The sequence below is a fragment of the Diabrotica virgifera genome, chromosome 4 (genome assembly GCF_917563875.1).
Source record: "Diabrotica virgifera virgifera chromosome 4, PGI_DIABVI_V3a".
Taxonomy (NCBI): Eukaryota; Metazoa; Arthropoda; class Insecta; order Coleoptera; family Chrysomelidae; genus Diabrotica; species Diabrotica virgifera.
In genome coordinates, this window is record NC_065446.1 from 104,332,208 (window position 1) to 104,359,127 (window position 26,920).

A 26,920-nucleotide genomic window follows, 5' to 3' on the forward strand; every position below is an offset into this window, starting at 1 on the left:
TTCTTCAATGGTTCTTACTCTATGGCCTCGTGAAGTTTGACTAGCCGTTTCGTGTTCCAATGCAATAGCAAGTGCTTCATCTAAAACTTTCGGTCTTGCTAGTCGTAAAGCTTTCTGTAGTTCATTATCTTTCAGCCCATTGACGAAGGTATCTACTGCAATTTCTTCTAAAACGCTGTCTGGCACCTCTGGATAAGCCAACCGCACCACACGAGCCACATCTGCTTCAAATTCTTGCAGATTCTCACTTGCTCGTTGACTTCTACTTCGCAGTTGTGCTTTGTATACTTGTTGTAGATGGGCATCTCCATAGCGTTTTTCTAGACGAGTGAACAAGGTCTGGTAACAATTTTCTTGACCCTTGGGAATTGACCTTAATATATCTGCAGCATCACCTCGTAAAGCAGCAGTCAAGGAAACAGCCTTTTCTTGTTCGGTCCAATGATTGGCGGTCGCAATAGCTTCAAACTGTCTAAGATATATGGACCAAGAGGACTTTCCATCAAATGGTGGTAATTTGAATCTCATATTATGCGACATTTCTTCTCTCGGTAGTTCATCTTTCACTACAGGATCTAAAGCTACTGCATGAACTGACGGTTGCACTTTTGTATCGGTTATCATGCTCTCTAATTCTTTGATCTTCTCTTCTACGGCCAAAACTACTGCATTAACTGAAGGTAGCACTTTCGTATTGGTTACCATAGTCTCTAGTTGTTTGATCTTATCTTCTAACATTTCTTTACTGTCGTCTACGCTTTTCTGTATCTTATCGAATGTTCTAGAAACCTCTTCAAATTTCTCGTCGTTCTGTCTACAAACGTCTTTAATTACTTGAGAAACACTTTCAAATTTCTCGTTGCTCTGTCTACAAACTTCTTTAATTACTTGAGAAGTCTCGTCAAATCTTTTAGCAACATTTTCGAATTTATCGTCGCTTTTTCTACTAACTTCTTCAAGTTTTTCGTTGTTTTTTCTAGAAGTTTCATCGATCATTTCAGAAACAGTTTTTAATTTCGATAAGATTACTTGCTCTGCTGACTGGAAGTGGAACGTCTCTGGGTCATCTCCGTTCTTCGTGAGGACATCCTTGAGTCGTGCTTGTAGGACTATCTTGCACCCACTGCTGTCTAATTCGTACTCTTCTAATTGTTCACGGAGCTGTTTTATGGTCAGTTCTTGTAGCAACATCTTTGGTCGGCACACACGTACTTTTCAAAATGTCGTAAGTCTTTCCGAATACCGAACAATCAACGCACTTCAATTATTAACGACGAATAAAGTTCAAAAGTCTTTTTTTTTTTCACTTTTCATTTATTTACACTCCACACCGTTAACACCACTGCAGCGTGATTAGTGTAATTACTTCTAATTACAATAAAACTAGCGGTTCGTAATTTATATACGACTTTATTTTTTATTTATACAAGTTTACTTTACAAACTTTAGCTTAAGACTAACTCTATTTACAAATATGTCCTATTTATATATGCGATACAGATATTCCAGAAATATCTATATATCTCCAGCTATGTCCATGTGACCGCTTGCACGTCATCGGCGCTGCATCGGCGTATCTCGAAACATCGATAGTGTTCTGCCTGTGCTAAGACGGGAGCTGGTATACGAGGGTAGGTCAATAATTATTTTGTTACAATACTTTTACAGTAGGTAGGTATGTATATCTAAAAAAATTATCCAAAAAATATTTTTAAATTTTGGCGTTTTTAAGCAGTTCGTAGAATTAATGAAATTCCATTTGATTTGTTACGGACAATAATGTAAATTGGACATTGACGTTAAAGGCCGAGGATTGTCGTGAATATCCATTTTCCCTGGTTATTACAATAACATTTGCTATTGGCCAATGTTTAAAAAAAATAACTTAAAATTAGAGTTTTCAACAATAACCAGTCAATAACGACAGTAGCCAAAAGCAAATGAACAATGTTGATAAATAAATAAAATTATTCATGATGTATTATTTTATATTTAAATCAACTTTTGAAGACTAATCGTTTTTATTTTGACAAGATAGCTAACAATGGCATTTTGAATTACAAATTTTATTGTTTGCACGATTGTGTGGATGCAGAAAGATCGCTGTCATGAAATTCGTGCTCACCGAACCCCAAAACCCTCTGATTAATAGTTATTGACCGATTTTGAATGTTTATAACATAAAAATCCAGGCGACGAGTTTCACCCTAGGCACCAGGTACCTCGGAGACCATCGCTGTATGAATTAAAGATACATAAGAAATGTTATTCCAAAACTTTTAATGAATTTAAATATAAAATAAAATTCACAAATTGCATATGTTATGTATCTTAATGTTGAATGAAGAATGTGTCCTCGGCGGTCCTCTTGGGGTGTCGGGGTTGGCATATGTGAGTAACCAGATACAAACGGCAGGGCCGCGCGGAGTGAAGGGATGGTTGGTCGCTGCATCTTATAGGCCAATATTTGTACAACAGGGGTGATCGAACAGTTAAACAATCGCCGTCATGAAATTCGTGCTCAGCTACCCCCAAAACCGCCGAGTAATGGTTATTGACTGATTTTGAATGATTATAACATAAAACACCAGGCGACGAGTTCCACCCTTGGCACCAGGTACCTCGGAGACCATCGCCGTCATGAAATTCGTGTCCAGCGACCCCCAAAATCCCCGAGCATAAAAATTGAACTTATTTCCGTCAATATTTCCGGAGTTCTAAATTTTTCATTTTCCATTTTTTTCAGATGCACTTTGAAAATGCATTTTTCTTATGCCGAAAATGCAATTTTTATCTCCTGGAGATCAAGTTCTTCTTCTTCTACGGCACTACAGTCCAAATTGAGCCTTGGCCTCCTTTATTTTTTGCCTCCACCCCTTGCTTGTCTGTGGCTGCTCTTCTCCACACACGGCACACGGACTCCTAAAAGGGCTTGTGCGTTGCTGTTTACAGTTCACCAAATATAGCTGAAAGTGTGAAATTCCCATTGCCTGCGCTAACAATGAAGTGAGAACGCACGTACAAATGGTCTGGACAGTCAGTGCGAGTGCGAGGTCCGTCATTTGACGAATGCGCATCATGATCGTAGTTATTTTCACACTTTCAGCTATATTTGGTGAACTGTACTGTGTCTTCCCAGCGCTTTCTTGGCTTTATAACCGGTGTCTTTCCTTGCATTCTAGCATTCAATGCTCGTTTTGGTAGCCTATCCTCTCCCATTCTTATCAAATGCCCGGCCCATTGCAATCTTTGTATTCTAATGAAGTCTGACAGAGATGCTTCCTTATAAAATTGATAAAGTTCGTTGTTGTATGTATTCTCTAGCCGCTGAAAAGATGAACTGATCACGTGAACGGCACGCACTCTAAAACGTTCCTTTCCCGATGTTATCACTTTTCCTACGTTTACACACCGCTCAACAAAAGCGAAAACCCTCGCTATAATAATATATTTTATAGGGTTTGTTACGGGTTATTGATTAACATTAAATTTAAACATATATTGGCTTTTGCGTATAGATTGAAAATCTCAATTTCAATTTTTATATATAGGGTGGACAAATAAAAAAGTTTATATATGTTAAAAGTAGTAAACTTAAATAAAATAAGAGATAAATTCGGTTTATAAATTTGATGGAAGGCGATTCGTTTGAATAGAATAGAATATCTTTATGCGTAAGAATCGGTTGAAAAACAAATATATGATTTAAATGATTGAAAAACACGTTTTTGTTTCGATGAACTTAGTCAAATTTAAATTTGGTAAACTTTAGTAAAATTTAAAATTAATAATTGTAAAAGTCAAAAGTTTTTTATAAGTGTTCATTATTACACCTTTTTCCTCAACAGTTAAATGTCTTTTTTTTTTATCTTTTACGTGGAGGTGAAAGAGTGTTTCCATCCATATTTAATAAACGTAACACACAATTAATAATACTCGTTAATAAACGTAAAACGCAATCCACAAAAATTGAATACAAATTAATTTACGTACGCGTAAATTCTACACACAATTTTGAGCAATGCCCAACTGCCAACAAAGTAATTCACCAGCCAGCGGAAGTGCAAAACACAAATAAAAATAATGACGGTGTAAACATTTCTTAGGTCTAGTTGGAGGGCATGTCGATGTTTGCATCGACTGAACATGCAACCTTCGATTCCATCTTTTAGGCGGCTCCACTATAGTATCGACTTCTGAAGATTCCGTTTTCCCTCACAGGTCCTAGTATTCTCCTCAGTACATTCCTTTCGAATGTGTCAAGTTTGTTTTTGGATGTTTCTTTCAGGACCCAGGCTTCACTGCCATAGCATGTTATTGGTGGAATTAACGTTTTATAGATTCTCATCTTTGTATTTCGGTGGATACTTTTAGACCGAAATATATGGGAGAGGGCAAAATAAGCTCTGGTTGCCTGCGTTATTCTCTTCCGTATTTCTCCATCTTCTGATCCGTCGGTATATATTTCTACTCGCAGGAGATCAAGTTAGTTCACAAAATTTCCTGACACTGCCGAATCGAATACAAAAAGTTGCATGACGATTCATCTTACTACACAAAATTCCTAGGTTTAATGCTTCGTTGCCTCGCCTAATAGTGAAACCAGTCATATCTCATAACATTTCGAACCGATTAAAGGTTTCTACATAATATTATCATGCACTCATCGTTTCCGGCAGGTAGCGTAGTCTCCGAAAAACCTGATTTTACAAAGAGGTGTCTGATGCGATACGTTCCGGACAGTATGAATTGTTCATATGTATTTAAAACCATTAAAATCAATATTTTTCGGAAACTAAACGCTACGTGCTGGAAACGATGAGTGCATGATAATTATGTAGAAACCGTAAAGCAAAAAAATACGATCATATTATATACGATTTACGGGAAATGTGAGCTTTAGAACATACTGCTTGGTCTGTGTATGTTGGTTAAATACAAAAGATGTAGTTAACAGCGGGCAAGTCTTTGTATATCAATTCATTTTAGTTGAGTGTACAAACCGTTAGAATAATATTCAATTGACATGATGACTTGACATGACATCGGAAGAATTGAGATCCATTATATTCTAGGAATGAAGACCATCGAGGCATTTGTCTGAAATATAATGTGTTATTTATAAACTCCTGGACAGAATTAACGCACCACTTTAATTAATCTAAATATTTACAATATGAACACAAAATAAAACTAAGTTACATTGAAATAATAATAAACACTTACAAAATAAGTCCAACATGACTTTATCATGACCTTAATTTGCCTTATTGTTTCTTTAAAAATTTGTTTTTGCCGGAAATGCGTAAATAAGCTAGCATAACTCCAAATTGCAAAAAGAAAAAAATCAGTAAAGTAACACAATAAAATGCATCTGGGTCAACACTAATACCGTGTAGGCCCTCCTCTACTTATTATGACTGCATTTATGCGTCGAAGCATGCTTGATATCAAAAGTTCAACAAAAGCTTGCGGAATATTATCCCATTCTTCAATAACGTCCTCGATGAGTTGGTTGTGATTGGCAATAGGGGGTCTACGACTTCGAAACTTTTTTTTGAGATAGTCCCGTAGATTAGATGCTCTATAGGATTCATGTCCGGACTGTTAGGTGGCCAATAACCTGACGAGCCACATGAGGACGAGCGTTGTCTTGCATGAATAAAAAATTAGGTCCAAGAAACGGAGCAAAAGGCATTACATGTTCGACAATAATGTTGTCTAAGTAATAATGGGCATTCATAGACCTCGTACGTATGGGGACCAACTCCGTACGAGCTTCAAAACAAATTCCCCCCAAAAACATTTTAGAGCCACCACCAAAAGGTACTTTAGGAGAGATATTGCAGCTGGCAAACCTTTCTCCTCGCCTTCGCCAGACACGCTCACAACCATCTGGAGCTTTTAGGCTTACATTAGTCTTATCGGAGAAAAGAACTCGTTTTCAATCATCGATGGTCCAATTTTGATGCAATCTTGCAAAATTCAATCTAAACCCTGTATTCTCTGGTAAGCAAGGGTTTTTTGGCCGATTTCCTGTTGCTCAATTCTACTTCCTGTAAACGTCTTCTAACTGTTCGAGACGATATCGCGACATTTCGAACATCTGCATTTTTTAGCAAATTGCTGGTAACTCTCCTATCTCTGAGAGCACGTTGTCTCAAAAAACGATCATCAATTTGATTAGTGCAACGTTTTCGCCCTTGCCCTGGTCTTCGATGGTACGGCCCTGTTTCATTATATCGCCTCACCTTACCACTGATGCTGGAATGATGTCTTCCTAACAAACCTGCAACGTATCGCATTGAATATCCTTCATCTAGGAGAGTCGATGCTCGCACTGCCTCCTCCATTGACAAATTTCTTTGGCGGTTCATTTTTTTATTTGATTTTTATGCAAATGAACTTCCAAACATGCATGTGATGAAAAATATCACAATAAAAAGCTTGTTTCTCACAAGCACTTTGCTTTAATCGGCACTTTTTATGAAAAGTTTAACTCACTTTTAGTCTAAAACGAAGTTTAAGACAAATTATTATTAAAACAAGACTATTATTATACAAATTATTGTTAAAACAAGACTATTATTAGCTTACATAACAACTGTCATTGTTAACCCTCGTAAGGCGGTGCTTAGATTCGTACGTAAACAACGGTGCGGGGTGCATTTGCACCCCATACGTATATCCATTTTTTTATATGTGAACGTTGGAGAAATTGATCTGAAAGATAATTAGGACTTGTTTTTCATATTATGAAACATAATTTTACAAAGTACTCATTTCTTCTTAAAAACAATATTATCGCTGCAAGACAAACACATGAAATTTTTCACAGTGTGAGCAGCACAAAGTTTTTACACACAATACAGTTATGCCGGGCCTTTCGGGTTTTTTTTTCTCTGACATAAATAACACCGACATTGTCCCATAGCTCTGTTAGTTCCAGCAGAAACGTTTAATTCAGGATGAAATTTTCATCATTTGCACCTTACATCTTACATGCATCATTTTTCCAAAAAAAACATGTAAACGCAAAGAGTTTTAAATGCTGTAATGGGTGGAATGCGTTTAGAATTGAATTTAATGCGAATAAAAAAATTAACAAAAATCAAAAAAAATTATAAAAGGTGAGAAAATCGAGGTTACGAGGGTTAAACGAGGTCCATAGGCAACTTGTCGTACAGTAAATTATCAATAAATAAAGATTATTGAGAAAAATATGAGTGGTGCGTTAATTTTGTCCAGGAGTTTAGTTAATTTGCGTACCTTTAAATATCATTACAATGTTTTTCTTTTCTTTATTACAGGTATCAACAAATATACCATTTTTATTAAAATATACGCTAAGAGAATACCAGCACATCGGTTTGGATTGGCTGGTAACTATGTTCGACAGAAAACTGAACGGTATATTAGCAGATGAAATGGGTTTAGGCAAAACAATACAAACGATAGCTCTTCTAGCACACTTGGCGTGCGAGAAGGAAAACTGGGGCCCCCATCTGATAGTAGTCCCCACTTCTGTGATGCTGAATTGGGAAATGGAATGCAAAAAGTGGTGTCCGGCTTTTAAAATTCTAACGTATTACGGAACGCAGAAGGAAAGAAAATTTAAACGGATAGGATGGACGAAGCCTAACGCGTTTCACATATGCATTACTTCGTACAAGCTAGTCATTCAGGACCACCAGAGTTTCAGGAGGAAAAAGTGGAAGTATCTGATACTGGACGAGGCCCAAAACATCAAGAATTTCAAGTCGCAACGATGGCAGCTGTTGTTAAATTTTCAAACTCAACAGTAAGTAATTGTTTTGTGTATTGTAGTATCTAATCTAATCTACGTAAATTTTATTACTTAGGGCTTAGATCATGAGAATTTTTAGAAGTAGGTAATTTATATACAGAGTGGGCCAAAGAAAAGAGTCCACCTCGATATTTGGCAGTATTTATTAGATTTTAAGAAAATAAAAAACAGGTCAATTTTTGATGTAAGGGAGACACATTTTTACGGTACAAACATCGTGTCATTTGTCAACTCCCTTCCACTTCCCCCACCCCTTATTTTTAAATAGGGAATATGGGTCGTGTGCTAGCTCATTTGAAAGGTTATTCAATTCAAGGTCCAAGAAAATTTATTTTTAATTAAATTAATTGACACAAAAAGAAGAATGTATGTAATTTATGTAACTCAGAATACATTCTACTGCTGACAGAAAACAGAAAAAAATGTTTATTTGAAAAATAAACATTGTTTGTTGCTTAAATTCAATATGTATTCAACCTACCAAGAGGCAGATGGGTGGAAAATTACGCGAAAAGCAGTGTTTATTTATCAAAAAAAAAATTTTTTCTGTTTTGTGACAGCAGTAGAATGTATTTTGAATTAAATAAATTACATACATTCTTCTTTTTGTGTCAATTTAATTAAAATATTTTTTTCTTGGACACCCTGTATAAATAATTATGCTAATGTTTATATTACTGAATAGAGAATTGAATTACCTTTCCAATGGGCTAGCACACGACCCCTATTCCCTATTTAAAAATAAGGGGGCGGGGTAAGTGGAAGGGAGGGGGTTGACAAATGACAGATGTATGTACCTTAAAAATGTATCCCCCTACATCAAAAATCGACCGGTTTCGTCATTTTCTTAAAATCTAATAAATACTGCCAAAAGGAAACTTGCCACATTTTTATTTTATTACATAATAACATTCAGTTTTGTTTAAAAATGAGATTTTCAAAATTTCACGCTTCAAAAACTCATAATAATTTTCAAAACTCATAATAATCTTCTGCGGTATTGAAATAGTTCAAACGACCCGTGACGTCACATAGTTTAACTATATGGTTATATTTAGGTATATTCTTCTTCTCCTTCTTTAGTTTATTGGCCTCCACCTACTTGGGGGTATTTGGTCAGCTCATCGTCGCGGAATAAGGGAAAATATTTATATTCTAATGACATTTATCGTATGTCATTGTAATAATATATATCAGTTTGTTGAGATTGGAGTTTGATACAGTTTTTGAAGGAAAGGAAAGAAGGTTTACTATGGAAAATAAAACCATTTTGTAAAAGTACAAGTTTTCTATGAATAGCTCAAACGATCAAAAACACTTGTGACGTAACATAACCGTATTTTCTAGTGACGTTTATAATGTCTAATTTAAAATTATATACAATTTTGTTTACTTTGTTGGTGCAGAATGTAAACATTAACCTTATGACGTCACGACGCGTTTTGGGCTAGCTGCTTTAATTTGAATTTAGAATCGTCTTTAGGGGCCAAACGGAACACAAAAACAACTTTTTTATCTTTGATACAGGTTTTAAATTATGTTCTGTTATGATTTATAACACTTTTTTCGAATTTAAAATTTTATACAAGTTCCCTAATATCGAGGTGGACTGTTTTCTTTGGCCCCCCACGGTATAATATTATGTAACTTCGGGATATAATATCATGCCCTTTTTTGAAAGTTTTGCGAAGCTTTGGCAACAGTGGCAATATTTGACATTATCTAAGATCAATATTTTGACCTAATACTCATAGGCGCGCTAAATGGAAGTAATAGAAAACAATTTTATTTTAGAAAAATGTTTATGTTAACATAGGTATTTGCACGAAATAATAATAAAACAATAATAGAGCTATAGTGTGTTAGAGACATAAAGTTTCATCTTTAATTTGGTGTTGTACTATCGGCGATCGAAGTTTGAGCTGAGCCGATTTTATACAAACAACTTCGTTGTATTACACAAAGATATAATAAATTAATTATAAAATAAACACTACTTTCCTATGGATCAACAATAACGAATTCTTAAAATAATACACTACTGCTCTGAACAGATATCGGTACAGATAACAGAACAGAAAAGAGAATCGTGCTATTATTACACTTCGAAATCTGACGCGGGCTTGTCAAAATGACAGTGACTATTTCTCTATGTTGACTAATCAGTTATTTAGTTATAATTATGTTCGATTTCTTGTTAAGAGATAAAAAATTTTAGTAGTTCCAATATGACACAAAATCTAGGCATGGGCTAAAAAAGTTTATTTGAAGAAAGTGTATTTTTTTGTTCTTCTTAACAGCGGTACAGGCTCGGTTTTTTAATATTGTATTTAGTTATAGAGTAATTTCCACATTCTAACATATTTCTCAAATTGGGCTCTGTACCGCCATTCTTTACTATATTACGAATATGTGTGCCAAATATCTCGACAAAATATTCAAAATTAAAGCCGCAATCTTGTAACACGTTTTCCGTTTTGATGACGCGCTACTGTAGCTTCTTCTTCTTCTTTAAGTGCCGTCTCATAATCGGAGGTTGGATATCATCATCACTATCTTTACTCTATATACCGCTGCTCTGAAGAGTTCTATTGAACTGCACTTAACGACGTTCTACACCTTCGTTGTGGGGTATGCCTCTCAGAGGAAAGGGGGTAAACTTATATGCAAGCGAAACTTGGTAACAATGCATTTATAGCAGAATACTCAAATCATATGTTTCAGTATTGAATACTTTATAAAAATAAATTACGGCATAAATTACGGAATTAATTATAATAAATAAATTAAAAATAAATGGTACGGTAAACAATCCTCATTTTTTAATATGTTATTCCTTACAAAAAAACCTTTAAATTAAGCACAAATAATTAAAAATCGTAAATTTGGGTCAAAAGTTTTAACTTTTTAAAAATTCCTATAAGAGCCCATGTTAAAACTTAATTTTGACCCTTAGTAGTAATTAAACGGTACGGTAAAACAATTTTTAAAAAATCAAGTCTTAGTTTTTTGAAGTAAACTGTAACATACTAAAATTTCATGCAATTCCTTAATTCTTTGCCGAAGGTGTAGAACGTCGTTAAACCAGTTCCTTAAATTCTTCAACCATGACACTCTCCTTCTTCCTATACTCCTTCCTCCTCTTATCTTTCCCTGTATGATCAGTGTTAGTAGTTCATATCGTTGTCCCCTCATTACGTGTCATAGATATTGTAACTTTCTTATTTTTATGGTGTTTATAATTTCGTATTGTTTGTCCATTTCTCGCAATACTTCCGTGTTAGTTTTTTTTTGTGTCCATGTAGCCTCTTAACAAACAATAATTATGCAACGAAAAATTAATAAATTATCCACAGAGAAATATTAATGAATTATGCACGGATAATTTATCCAATAAATACAGAACGTAATAGTTATTGATTACAGTATAATTTCCACATTTGTAGGCCCTAAATTATCAAAAATTGGAATGCATTAAAAATACGTTGTTGTCAACTGTTTATTGACTAATATCTGTATATGTTAAACATCATCATGCAACCTCTTCCGTCCACTGCTGGACATAGGCCTCTCCCATTTTTCGCCACTCCACGGTTCTGTGTGTCTTGTTACCATTTCTTGGACACTCGTTTAATTAATTCCAGGGACGTCGTTATTTCATTTTTGTTTTGGGGGATTGAATCATTTCGTTAGAAATTAATTCCATCCTAAAAATGTAGTTTATGAAAATTATAGTAGATTTTAGAATTATTGTAAAGGCATGATAGTACATATTTATTATTAAAACGGAGTATAATTATTATTATAGTATCTATACTATATAGTATGGTTGCTAATACTGCTTCTAGCTGAATGCGTTTTCTCTCCCTGTTTTTATTGTTTTTTAAAGATACATTGGCTGTCGTTTTGTAAAAAAAAAGTAGAAACCACAAATCATTATAGAGGAATAATTACTGAACTAACACAGTCTCTCAGATCTTTCTACTACATATTATATAAATACATAGCTTTAGATTTAGTTCCTATCTTTCATGATGATAACATTTTTTATATGAATAGCATAGACGATCAGTTAGCAGTTGTATAATAGCTGTCTAACGTTTGCATCTGTGCTATAAAAACGCAGTGGCCAGCATGTTTTCAATTTATCTTATTGAAAACTATCTAGAACCTTGCAACATTTAATTTTTATTTAATATACTCGAATTTAAAATCAATATTTTCTAAAAAGTGTGTTAAAGATATTACCAACCAAGAGTAATGTGCTCATCATAGATTTAAAGAATAAATACTTTTTCATCTATATTTCAAATACTATAGACCGGTCTAGTTAGACTCAAAAATAGGAGTGAGGTTACAATAATTACCATCAAGCTGAAAATTGGCAGGATTGTTCAAAATACCATCATAAATGAAATCTAAAAAGTCCTCATAAATCCGACCCGAGCTAAAAAATTTACGCGGGGTCAAAGGTCACCAAATATGGTTTTTAGCGATTTTCAGCGAAGCGGTAAGTTTTATCATAACCTTAGTAACAAAAAATGTAGATTAGATAATTATCTATAAAAAATATCCTAATACTTTTTTTCGTAAGAGCCACCGATTTTGAGATAAACGATTCAAAGAGTTGAAAGAGTTCAATCGTCATATTTATGTATTGTACACCACATATATACATCACTGAAGCTGTAATACAAGTAAACATAATATTCTATCGGTCAACTTAACTTATATTACACATAATAATATAAGATTATAAATATGATAATGTTTCTACTATACAGCTTGCGGTCTACCGAGGGATGCAATGTATAAGCTGTATTATATTACAGTGCCAACAAAAAAATCTTAACAAAGTGAATATAACACGGAAATAATAAGAATGATTATTTTAATTTTACGACTTATTCCCAACAAAAATAGTAAATTGATATGACAAAGTATTAACTTATAATAATTCTTCTTACTTATGCGTCTTATTAAATTTGTAAAGATGGGTTTTGTCCGAATAAATACGTTACATAGGTACGTCGGCTAATCTAATCACCCTACCTATTCTTTTCTTAGAAGGGTTTGAACATAATGAAAGCCAACTTTCTAGGCAAAATGTTTATTGTTAAGTTCTAATAAACATTTCAATAGACAATAAACTTTATCCCAATTTAGTTTGTATACTATTATGCAAATTACACCGTTATCTTCCTGGAAATCCTTCAGGTAGATGACAGCCTGGAGGTAAGTACTACTGAGTGAATATACGTGTTAAACCTAATTTTACTTAAATGTGCTGAAGTTTTTAAAAAACTAATTCAACTCCACAAGAAGTTATTTCCAACGGAATTAGCTTTCTTCTCTCTATGTATGGAGCGCCTAAAAAACTATGTGCTTAGATAAGTTTCGATATGCATGTTTCTTTAAAAATACTCAAAATAAAAAACAAGTGCAATTATCTTTCTTCCTCCAACCTCGGCGGCTGCTCATCAACATCTTTTTCGAGTATATTACCAAGTTCAAGTGTGGCTTGGTTATCAGCTAGATCCAAAAGACTAGGGATGGAAATTAGTCGACAGCTCATTAGAACCAATTCAAACTTTACTCTCACCTGCGCCGGAAAAACTCCTGAACACAATTTTTTGCAACTGTAAAAAGGGATGTAGCGCTAAATGTGGTTGCAAAAAAGTTGGACTGTTTTGTTCGGTAGCATGCACTAATTGTCAAAACCGGTCGTGCTCCAATGTTGAATCACCAACAATTGAGGATTCATTTGCTTCTATCGAGGAGCCATGCGATGATCCATTATTGGGGCAATTTACTTGCACCCAGGATGAACACGAAGAAGAAGAACAAGAAAAAGAAGAAGAACTAAAAGGTGAAGAAGGAGAAGAAGAAGACGCAGAAGTATTAGAAAATTATGAACCAGTTGATGAATTTCCCTTTTTTTTTTTAAATATATACCGCTTTTTATAACTTTTATCATTTTTAACCCTGGCCAATATCAATTATTCAATAGCTTCAAATTAAACAGAATCATAACACATCCGTGGAATAGGCCTACTGGGGAAACCACGTTAAGAAACGCGCTAAGTGCACTACCTCAAAGGTGGTGCGCGCGGAAACGTTTGCGCATATTATGACGATTACAACTTTTTGAATCGTTGTATCTCAAAAACGGTGGCTCTTAAAAAAAAATAATAAGACATTTTTTATAGATAATTATCTAATCTACATTTTTTGGTAGAACTAATTTTATGATAAAACTTACCGTTTCGCTGAAAATCGCTAAAAACTATATTTGGTGACCTTTGACCCCGCGTAAATTTTTTAGCTCGGGTCGGATTTATGAGGACTTTTTAGATTTCATTTATGATGGTATTTTGAACAATCCTGCCAATTTTCAGCTTGATGGTAATTTTTGTAGCCTCGGATGTGTAAGTTGACCGGAGTACTAGCCTTTAACCAAGACAAAAAAGCTGGTTACTCTTTGTCACTGGTATCCCTATCAAGAGATAATAAAAATCGGCCAAACAACTTGTAAATTAGGTGTGAACAGTCCATAAAGGCCCGTTTTCACGCTACGTTTTCTTGTACGTTTTGTGTGTCATACAAAACGTACGACAAAACGTACGTTTTGTCAATAAGCGGATTTAATTTTTTCGATTCGACAAGACGTACGTTTTGTGTGATAGGACAAATCCTATACATTTTTCGATTCGACAAAACGTATGTTTTGCTGTTTACACGCCACATTTTATTGAATATGATTTGTCCTATCACACAAAACGTGAAAATGAGCCTTAAAGGGTCGTTTTCACGCTACGTCTTATTGTATGTTTTGTGTTTCATACAAAACGTACGTTTTGTCCAGTGTATAATGTGGGGTGTAAACAGCAAAACGTACGTCTTGTCGAATCGAAAAATGTATAGGATTTGCCCTATCACCCAAAACGTACAATAAGACGTAGCGTGAAAACAGCAAAACGTACGTCTTGTCGAATAGAAAAAATTAAATCCGCTTATTGACAAAACGTACGTTTTGTATGACACAAAACGTACAATAAGACGTAGCGTGAAAACGACCCTTAACATTCCTTACTTTTTAAATACATTTGATTGATTTATTATTGCTGACAGCTTGACTAGTTTGGGTTATAATTATGGAGACCTACACAGAGGAGAGGAATCGAGATAGGACGACCTTGAAATTTTTGTACACAATTTTGCCTGTTTGCTTGGTTTCTCGCTAGGGCGGCGGTGGCGTAGAAATAGATGCTACTTTTGCATTGGAGTGAATGTGAAAATTTCGAAAATAATTAATTATTCGTAGTTAATATAAGATTATTGGTTTTGGTGGTTAATATTATTTAAATATGAGTGCCAAGAAAGCTTACACTAAAAGAACTTGCTTCGTACCGGGATTTATATCGAGTTATCGTTCCGATAAAAAATTCAAAAGGGAACTTAACGAAGTTAATAAAGACTTTTTATAAAGATTTGTCTTTATGTTATTTATAACGTTCGTGGATTAAACCTATTCGTTTGTATGTTATTTCCTTCGGTGTAAATAAAATTTGTGCCTATTATTGGTTTTTATTTTAACCTGAAAATTATAGTGATAATAGTAGGACGATCTTGAAAGTTTTTCTGTCGAAACAATGCATTTTTTGAGACAAAATATTTCACAAAAATTAACATTAATTTTATAAAAGTCAGACTATCGTCTGCGTAGTTTATAGACATATATTTTTATTAACTAAATTTAAACATCTGATAGGTAAGCTTTCAGAATATAGATAAATGAAGTATTAAAAAAAACCAGTTTAAATTTTGATAAAAAGAATACCTAATTAAAAAAAATTGATCAATAAACTTCAAATTATTTAAATAACTTTTTAAACTTTTTAAAAACAATTACGTACAGTTAAGTCAATTTTTTCAACTAACAAACTTTTTAATATCAGTTACAAAGATATTAAAAAATTCTTTTGCCGTTGAAATACCATTGGTATATAAATGTGGCAGTTAGATAATGTGACAAAATATTTCCGCTTCAAAATAAGCTGTCCTACATATTAAAGTAATGACAAATTTAAATTTGATGTCACATCTCCATCTACAATGGTATATAAAGAATACACTTTTTACCACACGTCGATATGTTATAAGGTTAAAATAATTTATTTTTGGCATAAAACATATTCAGCTACAATCCACCAATAAATTAATGTCTAATTACGCTAAAAACAAAAATAAAATGAGTTAAATATTAAATAAGTCCATAAGAGCTAATGTATTTGTAGCACCTATTCGAACACTTGCGCCTCTAGCGGCGATTGCTGAAAGTTGAATTAGAGGTTGAAAAGTTAGCCCACAAACGATGCATTGCGTTTCCACTCCTTCTTACAGGTCTCCATAGTTATAATATTTGAATTTGGATAACCACAAAATGCTGAAAGACCACTGCCAACTTATACATTTACGACCCTGTCATAAATCTAAATTTATAGGTGTTTTATAGTCCAGTCAAATTAACAAGAATGCTGGTAATTATTTTTGCTGTTTATTTTTTGTTGAGACTGTTCAAAACATTGTGAAACGATTTTTTAATATCTCATAATTTAATGTTTGATGATAGTTGTTTAGAATTACAAAAAGGTATTGCTAGCAGTAAAGCAGTTGTAGTTTTTTTCAGTCAGAAAGTGGTAAAACTTATTTTTAAATGGTTCAACAGCTTTGTCTACTAGTGTTTAACATCAATGATGACGCAATTTATTTTTTACTTTTAGAAACTTAAGCCTGGGTTTCCTCGAAAGCGGCACCGACAAACAGCGATCGTAGCACTGCGATGAATTTTACGTCAGATTACGGTGAAAAATTCAAGGTTCTTCACTGGGGCAATGGAATGTGCAAGCTCAGCAAGCAGTGACTTCCAACGCATCCTTAGAAACCAACGCTATTATTTTGCATGGTACAGTTTTTTATGAGGTCATTCATCGCAGTGTTACGATCGGAGGTTGTCGGCACCGCTTTCGAGGAAACCAGCGCTTTTACAGGTATAGGCGCAAAATGCCGTCTGTCAAAATGTTCAATGTATCGAATCCTGAGAAAACTAATAAATATTTTTGAAAAATTTAAACGCAGAATGAAAGATTACATTATTACTGTGGGCCGATAGTCCCCGAAAACTTCTATGTTTATTTTAATAAGGTAGAGGGGTGAAAATAGAAGAGAAAATTTAGTGTGATTTTTAATTGGAAATATTTCATTCAAAAGAAACTTTATTTATTCTAAGGGACGTTCGGCCCTCGGTAATAACGTAATCTTTCATTCTGCGTTTAAGTTTTTCAAAAATACTTGTTAGTTTTCTCATGATTCGAAAAAAAAAATGAATACATTTAAAACACATTGAAAATTTTGACAGGCGACATTTTGCGCCTTTCCCCTAGGAATCATTGGGAATTAAGACGGGAGGATGGGGGCTTAATTTCACGTTTTTAGCGTTTAAATTATTTAATATTTCTTTAACATGTTTTATTTTGTTTCTTTTAGTGGAGGGAGCTTCATCTATTTGCTTATTTATATCTTGTTCATTCTGGGGATTATACGTTTGTATCTGTTTCGGCATCAAACTTCTTTCTTTCGGTTTTTAATAGAGTATTTTAGTTAGTTATATATTCTATTTTCTGATCGTTTAAGTAGATATTCGGTTATTGTCTTATAAATATATGAATAAAAAAAGGATTTAATAATTATTGTAGGTACCTACCCGTTACTTAAACTTTGTACTTGTTATAGACGTCTGCTGTTGACTGGTACACCTTTGCAGAACAACCTCATGGAATTGTGGTCCCTTATGCATTTTTTAATGCCGAACGTATTTCAGTCGCATAGAGAGTTCAAAGAATGGTTTTCGAATCCGGTGACAGGAATGATTGAAGGAAATTCTGAATACAACGAAAGTATTATCAAGAGACTGCACAAGGTAAGTTTCAATTAATAATAGCTTTTATTCAAGTACTTCAGTATAAGTATGTTTAAGGGGCTATCCTAGTGTTAAAGTACGAAATTCATATACTTTTTTGGGAATTTCCAAAATAAAAAGTACTATACCAATTGTTTTGAAAATTTCAACGCGCATTTATTATAAAAAGAAGTGAAAAGAAGTAAATATTATGATCTGCTTTCTATTACTTTTATTTTAATTGAGTATTTATTGAATTAATTATTGAATTGACGCAAATCATACATAAACAATTAATAAAAAATCTCAGGGTGCCTTTTTGTCATAAAAATTAACTAAAATTATCTTAGGTTATACTTATCCTTTCTCGTGGCTTCAGTATCTCTTAGTTGATCCTTATCGGGATAAAATAGGAAAAGGAAATAAATAGAAAAATCATAAATAAGCACATACAAATACCTTTATTATCAAAAGCAATGCTCTGAAAATCTATCAATTAAATCCTGTGGGCATAATTGTCCAAATGAAACTTTTACCATATAATTAATCTAATTTAAACAAATATTTATCGCTTTGTTCCTGATACCATTTATAAAATAAGCTAAACAAACAAATTTAGGTATTTGCAAAACTACTTACACTTCCTATTAAAAATTATTGAAATGTTGGAACCTTAATTCATATGCTTTTACGCAAATATCTTAACTTCTGATTATAAATAACATCTATCACATAAGTTGTTGACTTACCTTTTTGATTCACACACAATGATGTCTCCTCTTGACCCAAACAGCTCTTCCTTGTTGATTATGTTAAGGCTACCAATCAAAGCCCTCTCCGTTCTCAGCAGCATACCAGCAACTATTTCTCCAAAACACAAGCCAGGCCGCTTTTGACCAGTACTCCTTCAATAAACTCCAAAACTCTCTTTCTCTCAATAATAATCTCCTGAGACCCAAGTATCTTTTTTACTTGGTGTCCCAAATAATTTTAATAACGATAAATCTTGTAACTTACTCTCTTGGACTTTACAGAATCAAAGAGGTATTTCTTCTCGATTTGATTTGTCTCTCGTTCCACTTTTCAGCTACTCTCCACTAACAAACAAAACCACTAGTACTTGCTTCTGAACTATCCGCGAAAACTTTTCGACTGCCTTTCTCGGATACCGATCACACAATAATCTTTCTTTTCCAAACTGTCTGAACGTTCAAAACCTCTCTTTCCCCCTTCCAAATTGCCAAGCCAATCAGATACATTTCTCTTTTCCATTCGAAAAACCCAGGCATTCTTTCAAACAATACTTCTACTTAAACTAATCACTTTTCGGAAATTATACAAACATTCTTGTGTTTAAACAAACAAACTTAAAATTCCAAATCTCTCTACCTTTATTTTTCTAAAAACTAATAATTAAAATTACCTGTGGATTTTACCTTTCCCGTAACAAACAATCTTTTTAAAATTATAATCCGAAATAAATTGTCTTTCACTTCACTTATTTACAAATGTCTTTAATTCTTCAGGGAAAAACTCATTAAGGAGAAACCCCTGCGTAAAAGCTACCTTCTAATAACTAGTTACAAATCAATATACAGGGTGTATCAAATTTATGTGCCCGCGTTAAATTAAAAAAAATAAATTTTTATTCTATCTTTGATTGATAAATTGATACACAATAATACATATGTAAAACGATTTTCATAAAAAAAATATTGAAAATTAAACGATTTATGCGCCATCTACTGGCACCGTGAAAATAAAAACATGGCTCCATTGCTGCAGTGATTAGGACTAATAGAGATCCTGAAACATAAAATTTCAAAGTGATTATTGAAATATAAGTTATGTCCTACGTCCTACACCATCAGCTAGGATTTTTGAAAAATATTAAAATTTGGAAAAATGACGTTGTGTTGAAATTTTAGTTTCAAAGACCGCCAAATTGACATTTTTTATCCGATCAAAAAACCCCTAGTTGATGGTATAGAAAATTTCTTATATTTCAATTATAACTTTGAAATTTTAAGTTTCAAGATCTCTATTAGTCCCAATCACTGCAGCAGTGGAGCTATGTTTTTATTTTCACATCAGTAGATCGCACATAAATCGTTTAATTTTTAATATTTTTTATGAAAATTGTTTTACTTGTACCTCTTTTTATAATAAATGCTCATGCAAATTTTCAAAACAATTGGTACAGTACTTTTTATTTTAGAAATTCCCAAAAAAGTATATGAATTTCGTACTTTGTAACCTTAATGGTAAATACCAACGCCTCGAAGGTGGGCGCCATATTGTAACATTACTACGTCAAATGCCAGTGAAACATTGATGAAAAATAAAATTTTGACAAGATGTTGATATGTCATATAAAGATGTGACGCGCTAACACAATTTGGAGAACAAGTCCTCGGTTGCTCAGAATCGGAAGAGACATGGGGTGGTTCTTTAAGGGATTTTATTAATATACTCTTATTAGCTTAGAAATAAAAAAAAATAGAAAAATCAAAATGAGAATGTCAGATAAAACGGAAATAAATATTGGGCGCCACTGGTTACCTTATGGGAACCAAAAATATACAAAAAAATAGAAATATTAAAAGAAAGATAGCTAGATCAAAATTAAAGAACAAACAAACATAGTCAATGTAAAATATATAAAATATTTTCATATGAAAACAAATTTAGCGCGAAAATAAAAATATAGCGTGACTTACCTTGTACTTTACTCAGCTAAATTTTTTTTGGACTTACGAAACAAGAGAGAAGGAAAAGAGAAATAATAAGATTGTATTTAGCAAATAAAACATTATTTATTAAGACAAAAAGAAATTAAATTTGTGATCTCTTTACAAAAAAATACCTTGTTTATCAGTCCCGAATCTTCTTGGTTGTTCTTAAGTGCAAGGCACAAATTCACTCACTAAAGTCACTTTACAAATGAATTGATACAATAAAAGTACATCAGGTTACCCATAGTTCATAAAAAAAATTCCATAGTTCATAAAAAAACACCATAGTTCATAAAAAAAACTCCCATAGTGCATAGAAAAATTCAGCATTGATTGTATTTCTCAAAAACAAATTAGCACTACTTGAACAAAATATTGAAGAAACTTATTATTTCTTCAGTATATTAAACTGGATCAAAAAAAAAGGCAAAAAGGTTTCAGGCTTTTACGGCAATGTTAGAAACTGCTAACAAAAAAACTAAATAACTTCTGACTGGGTGCGAAGAAATTAGGTATACCGACTGGTATGAAATATCGCGTCTGCCTAAAAGCGGCGAAAACGCTGTGGTCCACGACTTGATTAGACCATGATGGTCTAGTATTCAGACTGTTGAAGAACACTTAACTCGACTACTAACACAAAGACTTCTCATTCAAATTGAACAACTTTAAACTCAATGGGAACCGCTTTCAGCGACCCTCCGAGGCTCTAGGAACTTCAACTCTTGACGGCTCTCACCTAACCTGAATGGATCTCCCAAACCAAAACCTTCCTTCCAAAAACCCACTCCATTTCTCATTCTACCCTACTCATCCAATCAACCAATAAGAAAAAAGTTTAATCCTTCCCTCTTTCATCATTGACTAATAAAAAAATAACTAAGCTTCCTACACTTTTTATCGACCAATAGAAAAAAAAAACAAAACATGTTTTAAGCCCAACCTACATAGTAGGGAACCATCCAAAATTAGTTTGCAAAGTCAGCAAAACTCACTTCCTCCTTCTGCAGTTCTCAGGAAAGATATTGCTGAGTGCACACTCCTACACCTGTGCTTTCTGATAATGATATGAGCAGGTATTGTATATCTAAACTCCAAAAACCGCGGCGCCAAAGACCATTATAATATACAATGTAACTCTTTTTTATACATCACAAACGTAAACACAGGAAATGGAATATAGATACCTATGACCGTAAAATAGGTCTTTCTTTAACAAGACTCGTAAACTACAAATTCTCATGTACTTTTTTTTAACACAGATAAATTCAATGAATTTACTTAGCATATGAAGCGATGTTCTTATGTCTACAGGGTGAGACAAAAATATGTAACAATGACAGTTACGATTTTTGGTTTCTGGATGAGGCAAATTGATTGAGTTCCTTTGAGCCGTTTCAACTTTTACACTAGGATAGCCCCTTAATGGGTTAAGTTTAAGTATGTTTCATGGGTTCTGAAACATTATTTCAAGAACTGTTCTGAAATTATGTAAGGGCATCTAGAAGATTTGAGGCCATGAGAGCCAGAGTGGCCTAACTGATTTTAATATTACTTCACATAATCAAAGAAAATGATCAGAAGCTATCAATGACTGATTGTTTTAGTGATTGTATGTTGAATAATAATAATTCTTGGTCAACATAAAACTACTAAAACAATCAGACATTGTTAGCTTCTGATCATTTTCGTTGATTATGTAAAGTAATGTTAAAAGCAGTTAGGCCACTCTGGCTCTCATGGTCTCATTTTAGAGCAAAATAATTTAAAAGTTGCTGAAAAATTTTAGAGCAGTCTGGAAGGCTTCAAGGTAGTGTGAAACGATTTTAGCCTCTCCAAGAATGTTTCGTGGTACTCTGAATGACTGTATGACAGTCTGGAACATTTTGGTATCTGGAAAGTTCTGCTACAGCTTAAAATTGTTGAGACTGCCCTCTAATGTTTAATGAGAATATGGAATAATTCAGATTCAGGACAGCCTGAAACGTTTATAGTATGTTTCTGAGTATATGAAGGACTTCTGAACATTCTGGAATATTAAGAAGATTATTGTGGAATGTTTCAGGAGGTTCTGTGGACAGCTAGGTATGTTTCATGAGTAACATTCTGTATGATGGTTTCTCCTATTGTGGTCACAGCGAAGTGAAACTGAATCACACTATATTTGTGGTCGACTGTAGCGTTTTAGTCTGAGATATGAAGATCCATGATGTAAAAGGCATTGGTCGACTCGCTAGATAAAAATTTGATACATTTGAGATGTTATGTTTTCTCTGTATTAGTGTACGGAGCAGAGGCATGGACGCTTACAGACACCACTATTAAAAAACTTAAAGCATTTGAGATGTGGCTGTTTATGCCCTCTTCTGGTTTATTTTAATTTTAATGCCTTTTCTGATGATGTGGCAACGTGGTATTTTTATAATGATATATCTACATATTCTCATACGAAAAAGCAGTTGTCATCACACCACGGCCAAGTCATAGGGTGAGAAAATATCTTATAAACATTTTAAGTGCTTCTCTGTGTCGCCGTTTATCAAGCTTAGACAGTTTAAAGTGTATAAATTCAAAAAATTCAAAATTCAAAAATTTATTGACTACGTTTACAAAAAAAATTTTTTTTGAATTGTAGCAAGTCAATTTGATATATATAAAATACATGAGATAATGTGTAAATATATACAATATAACATATAGAAATATAATTACATTCACGCACATTTACAAAATATGACATCGGAAAACATAGTGAGTAATATTCATGTCCATGATACTGCTTTAAAATGATCGAAATATTCACTAACAGAGTAAAAAGCAAATCTCAGTAGATATTTTTTCAGAATGACTTTAAATTTATTGATTGTAAGGTTTTTAAAATCTATAGGTAGGACATTATATATGTTAAAATCAATCGAGTTTTTTTGTGATTTACTCAAACGATATTTGACTGTTCTGATATTATTTGCACCTCTTGTGCTGTAATTATGCAAGTCAGACTGTTTAACTAAAGTATCTGCAGTTTTGTGTGTTTCCACAAGAACATTGTATAGCCATAGTGTTGGCAAGGGCATTATTTTATATTTAATAAATATTGGTTTGCAAGATTCCAAGTAACCAACTTTTGCAATTATTCTAATTGCTTTTTTTGCAATTTAAATATTGTTAGTGCATTGCAAGAGTTTCCCCACAAAATAACGCCATAGCTTAAAAACGAATGGAAGAGAGAAAAATAAATTGTTCTTAAGGTATCAACACTTGTAACAAGTTTTAGTTGTCTAAGTAAAAATAAAGTACTGGAAAGTTTGCCTTTGAGATGGTCAATATGGTTATACCAAGTCAGTGAGTTGTCAATTGTCATGCCAAGCAATTTTACAGTATTTTTTTCCACATGAGCATCGAATGGATTAGTTGAAATGAATAAATTTTGAGTTTTGGTGTCATTTAGTCTAAGTTTATTTGCTGAGAACCATGATTGAGCATTTGAATTTATGTTCCTAGAATTGGTTTCTAAAAGAGAACGATTTCTGTCAGAAAAAATAAAAGTAGTGTCATCTGCAAATAGTACTGTTTTACATGGAGCCATAAAATTGGGCAAGTCATTAACATATATAATAAATAATAGAGGGCCCAAAACAGAACCTTGTGGAACTCCATGGTTAACATGCTTAAATTCAGAGAGACAATTTCCGTATCTGACTGCTTGGTATCTATCACTTAGATAAGATTTAATTAGTTCTAGAGGAGTACCTCTGATGCCGTAAAAGTGCAGTTTTTTTAGTAAAATTTCATGAGAAACACAGTCGAAGGCCTTTGAAAGATCACACAACGTTACAGCAGTTTGGTTATGCTTCTCCAGGCCATCCACTATGCCACTCATCACATCTAAAAGTGCACGAGTTGTGGAACGATCCTTTCTAAACCCATATTGTGAACTGGTAAGAAAGTTATTGGTTTCAAAGTACGATATTATGCGTTGCTTCAGAAGTTTTTCTATTATTTTACTGAATATGGAAACGATAGAAATTGGTCTATAATTGTCTACAAGATCACGATCGCCCTTCTTAAATACAGGAACAATTTTGGAGTATTTAAATCCAGTTGGAAATATCCCGATTGAAAAAATGTTATTAATGAGATGTGTTAAAGGATCAGTAATTATTTCACAAGTATTTTTTATAAAAAAAGCGTTTAGCTCATTTGTATCCAAACAATTTGAATTTTTTAGTGAATTTATAACCTCCGATACTTCTTGTTGAGTAGTTGGAGATAGAAAGAATGAACTCGATGGAGCTGGGAAGTTTTGATAGTTCAAGATTATGTCGTCTGATGTATTAGGAAGGGTTTTTATAATGTTCTCAGCAATTTCAACAAAAAAGTTATTGAAAGTGTCACAAGATAAATTGGTTGTTATATTATGTGAACTATTTGTTTTGTTACGCTCATAGTTAATTATCTTCCAACACGTCTTGGATCTATTCTTTGATGTTAATATTAATTTCTCATAAGCCATCTTTTTCGCGTTTTTCAACTCGGAATTATAATGATTTTTGTATTTTTTATATTCGTTGTAATGTATTGGATTTTTAGTAGAATCAGCACGTATTTTATAAGAGTGCAGACAATTTCTCATATTTTTTAAGTTGTCATTAAACCAATTTACAGGACATTTTTTATTTTTAATAACCAATGTTTTTAGTGGAAAATAATGAGATACTGCATAATTATAATTATCTATTAAAAACGTTGCTAAGCAATCTACATCAAAATCACTATCAAAAATGTTCCAGTCCAACTCTGATAAAAAGTTTCTCATTTTTAAAATACCTTCCTGTGTAAAGGCTCTAGTGCAAACACTTGATTTTAATTTATTTGATGATTTGCTTAAATTAATATACTGTCCGTGATGGTCTGAAAAACAAGGTTCAAGGACATTTGTCTGAAACTGATTTTCTTCAAAATTTGTCATAATATTGTCTATACAAGTGGCAGATGTAGCAGTAACTCAGTATAGTCATAAATTGTTTGTTTTATACCAAAAGATGATGTTATAGAAGTCAATTCACTAATGTTTGGCGTTTTTCCTTTAAAATTGATATTAAAATCTCCCAAAATCACTACATTCAAATTTGGCCTCATAATGTGATCCAATAGATTTTCAAAATTTTTGAAAAAAAAGGGACTTATCCTATATTTTACTGTTTAATTCTGTGTTCTTAGAGCCAATAAATTCATATCTTTCACATGTTGTATCACTTCAGCCAGCATATCTTATCGAAGTTAATATCGCGTCAAATTCAGTGGCTTTATAGAAGAATGCTGAGAATATCATGGACAGCAAGGATCGCAAACAAGGAAGTTCTAGTAAGAATGAAGAAGGAACCGGAGATCATGTTTACCATCAGAAGCATACAATTGCAATATCTAGGACACGTTATGAGAAATCAGAACCGTTACTCCCTGATGCAGTCCATATTGCAAGATGACGTAGAAGGAGAATATCATGGCTGCGGGAGAATATCATTTGAGAACATGGTTCAGAAAGGTTATGATTGCCAATATGATGTCCAACATCCGAAACGGATAGGAACCAGAAGAAGAAGAAGGTCGCCTCACTAGTCAATCTAATATTATTTATTTGCAGTATCTTTTTTCTGATGATAATTTACCATTTTTGATGGTAAGAGATCCATTCAACTCGAATCTAATAATGATATTATCGAGGCATTTGTCTGATTAATCAACTAAAACACAATAGTGATATACAGTGTAGACTTTGTACTTAACAAAAAACTTTTTTCCAGGTATTAAGACCATTTCTTCTAAGGCGGTTGAAAAGCGAAGTGGAAAAACAAATGCCAAAAAAGTACGAACACGTGGTCATGTGTAGGCTATCCAAACGACAGAGGTATTTGTATGATGACTACATGTCCCGAGCAAAGTAAGTCTTAAAACAAAAATGTGTGTTATTTAATTTAATTTTCTTCGTTTAAACTTTCAGAACGAGGGAAACTTTAACTACTGGAAATCTGTTGAGTGTTATAAATGTGCTGATGCAGCTGAGGAAAGTGTGTAATCATCCGAATCTATTTGAAATTAGACCAACGACATCGCCTTTTCAGTGTGACAACATCCGGCTTCATATTCCATCCATTGTATATTCAGCTTTAGATTACGATCCTGATAAGGTAGGTACATTTAAATACACATTATAGTGAAACTTGTGCTTATAGATATTCTGCTGTTCAAAGTTATAACTACTCCTCCATATGCATTTTTCACAGACTGTTCCAAATATCTTATGTAGTACCTTTTGTAAATTTATTTCATTGACTATTTCACTAGACTGTTTTTAACTGATAAAACGGCATAGCAACGCTTCGTTTCCTACTGACTAAACTCCTTAGCGACGTGATTTCT

General features: G+C 33.3%; 1 protein-coding gene across 2 annotated transcripts in view; it reads left to right on the plus strand.

Moving 5' to 3' along the window:
• LOC126883075 (helicase domino) overlaps nucleotides 1-26,920 on the plus strand; it is a 170,250-nt gene that overhangs the window by 60,372 nt on the left and 82,958 nt on the right. For both annotated transcript variants that reach the window (XM_050648300.1, XM_050648299.1), the window contains exons 4-7: nucleotides 7,311-7,801; nucleotides 17,600-17,786; nucleotides 26,305-26,441; nucleotides 26,502-26,688. In XM_050648300.1, coding sequence (XP_050504257.1) covers nucleotides 7,311-7,801; nucleotides 17,600-17,786; nucleotides 26,305-26,441; nucleotides 26,502-26,688 — 1,002 coding nt within the window. The remainder of the gene's footprint in view (nucleotides 1-7,310; nucleotides 7,802-17,599; nucleotides 17,787-26,304; nucleotides 26,442-26,501; nucleotides 26,689-26,920) is intronic.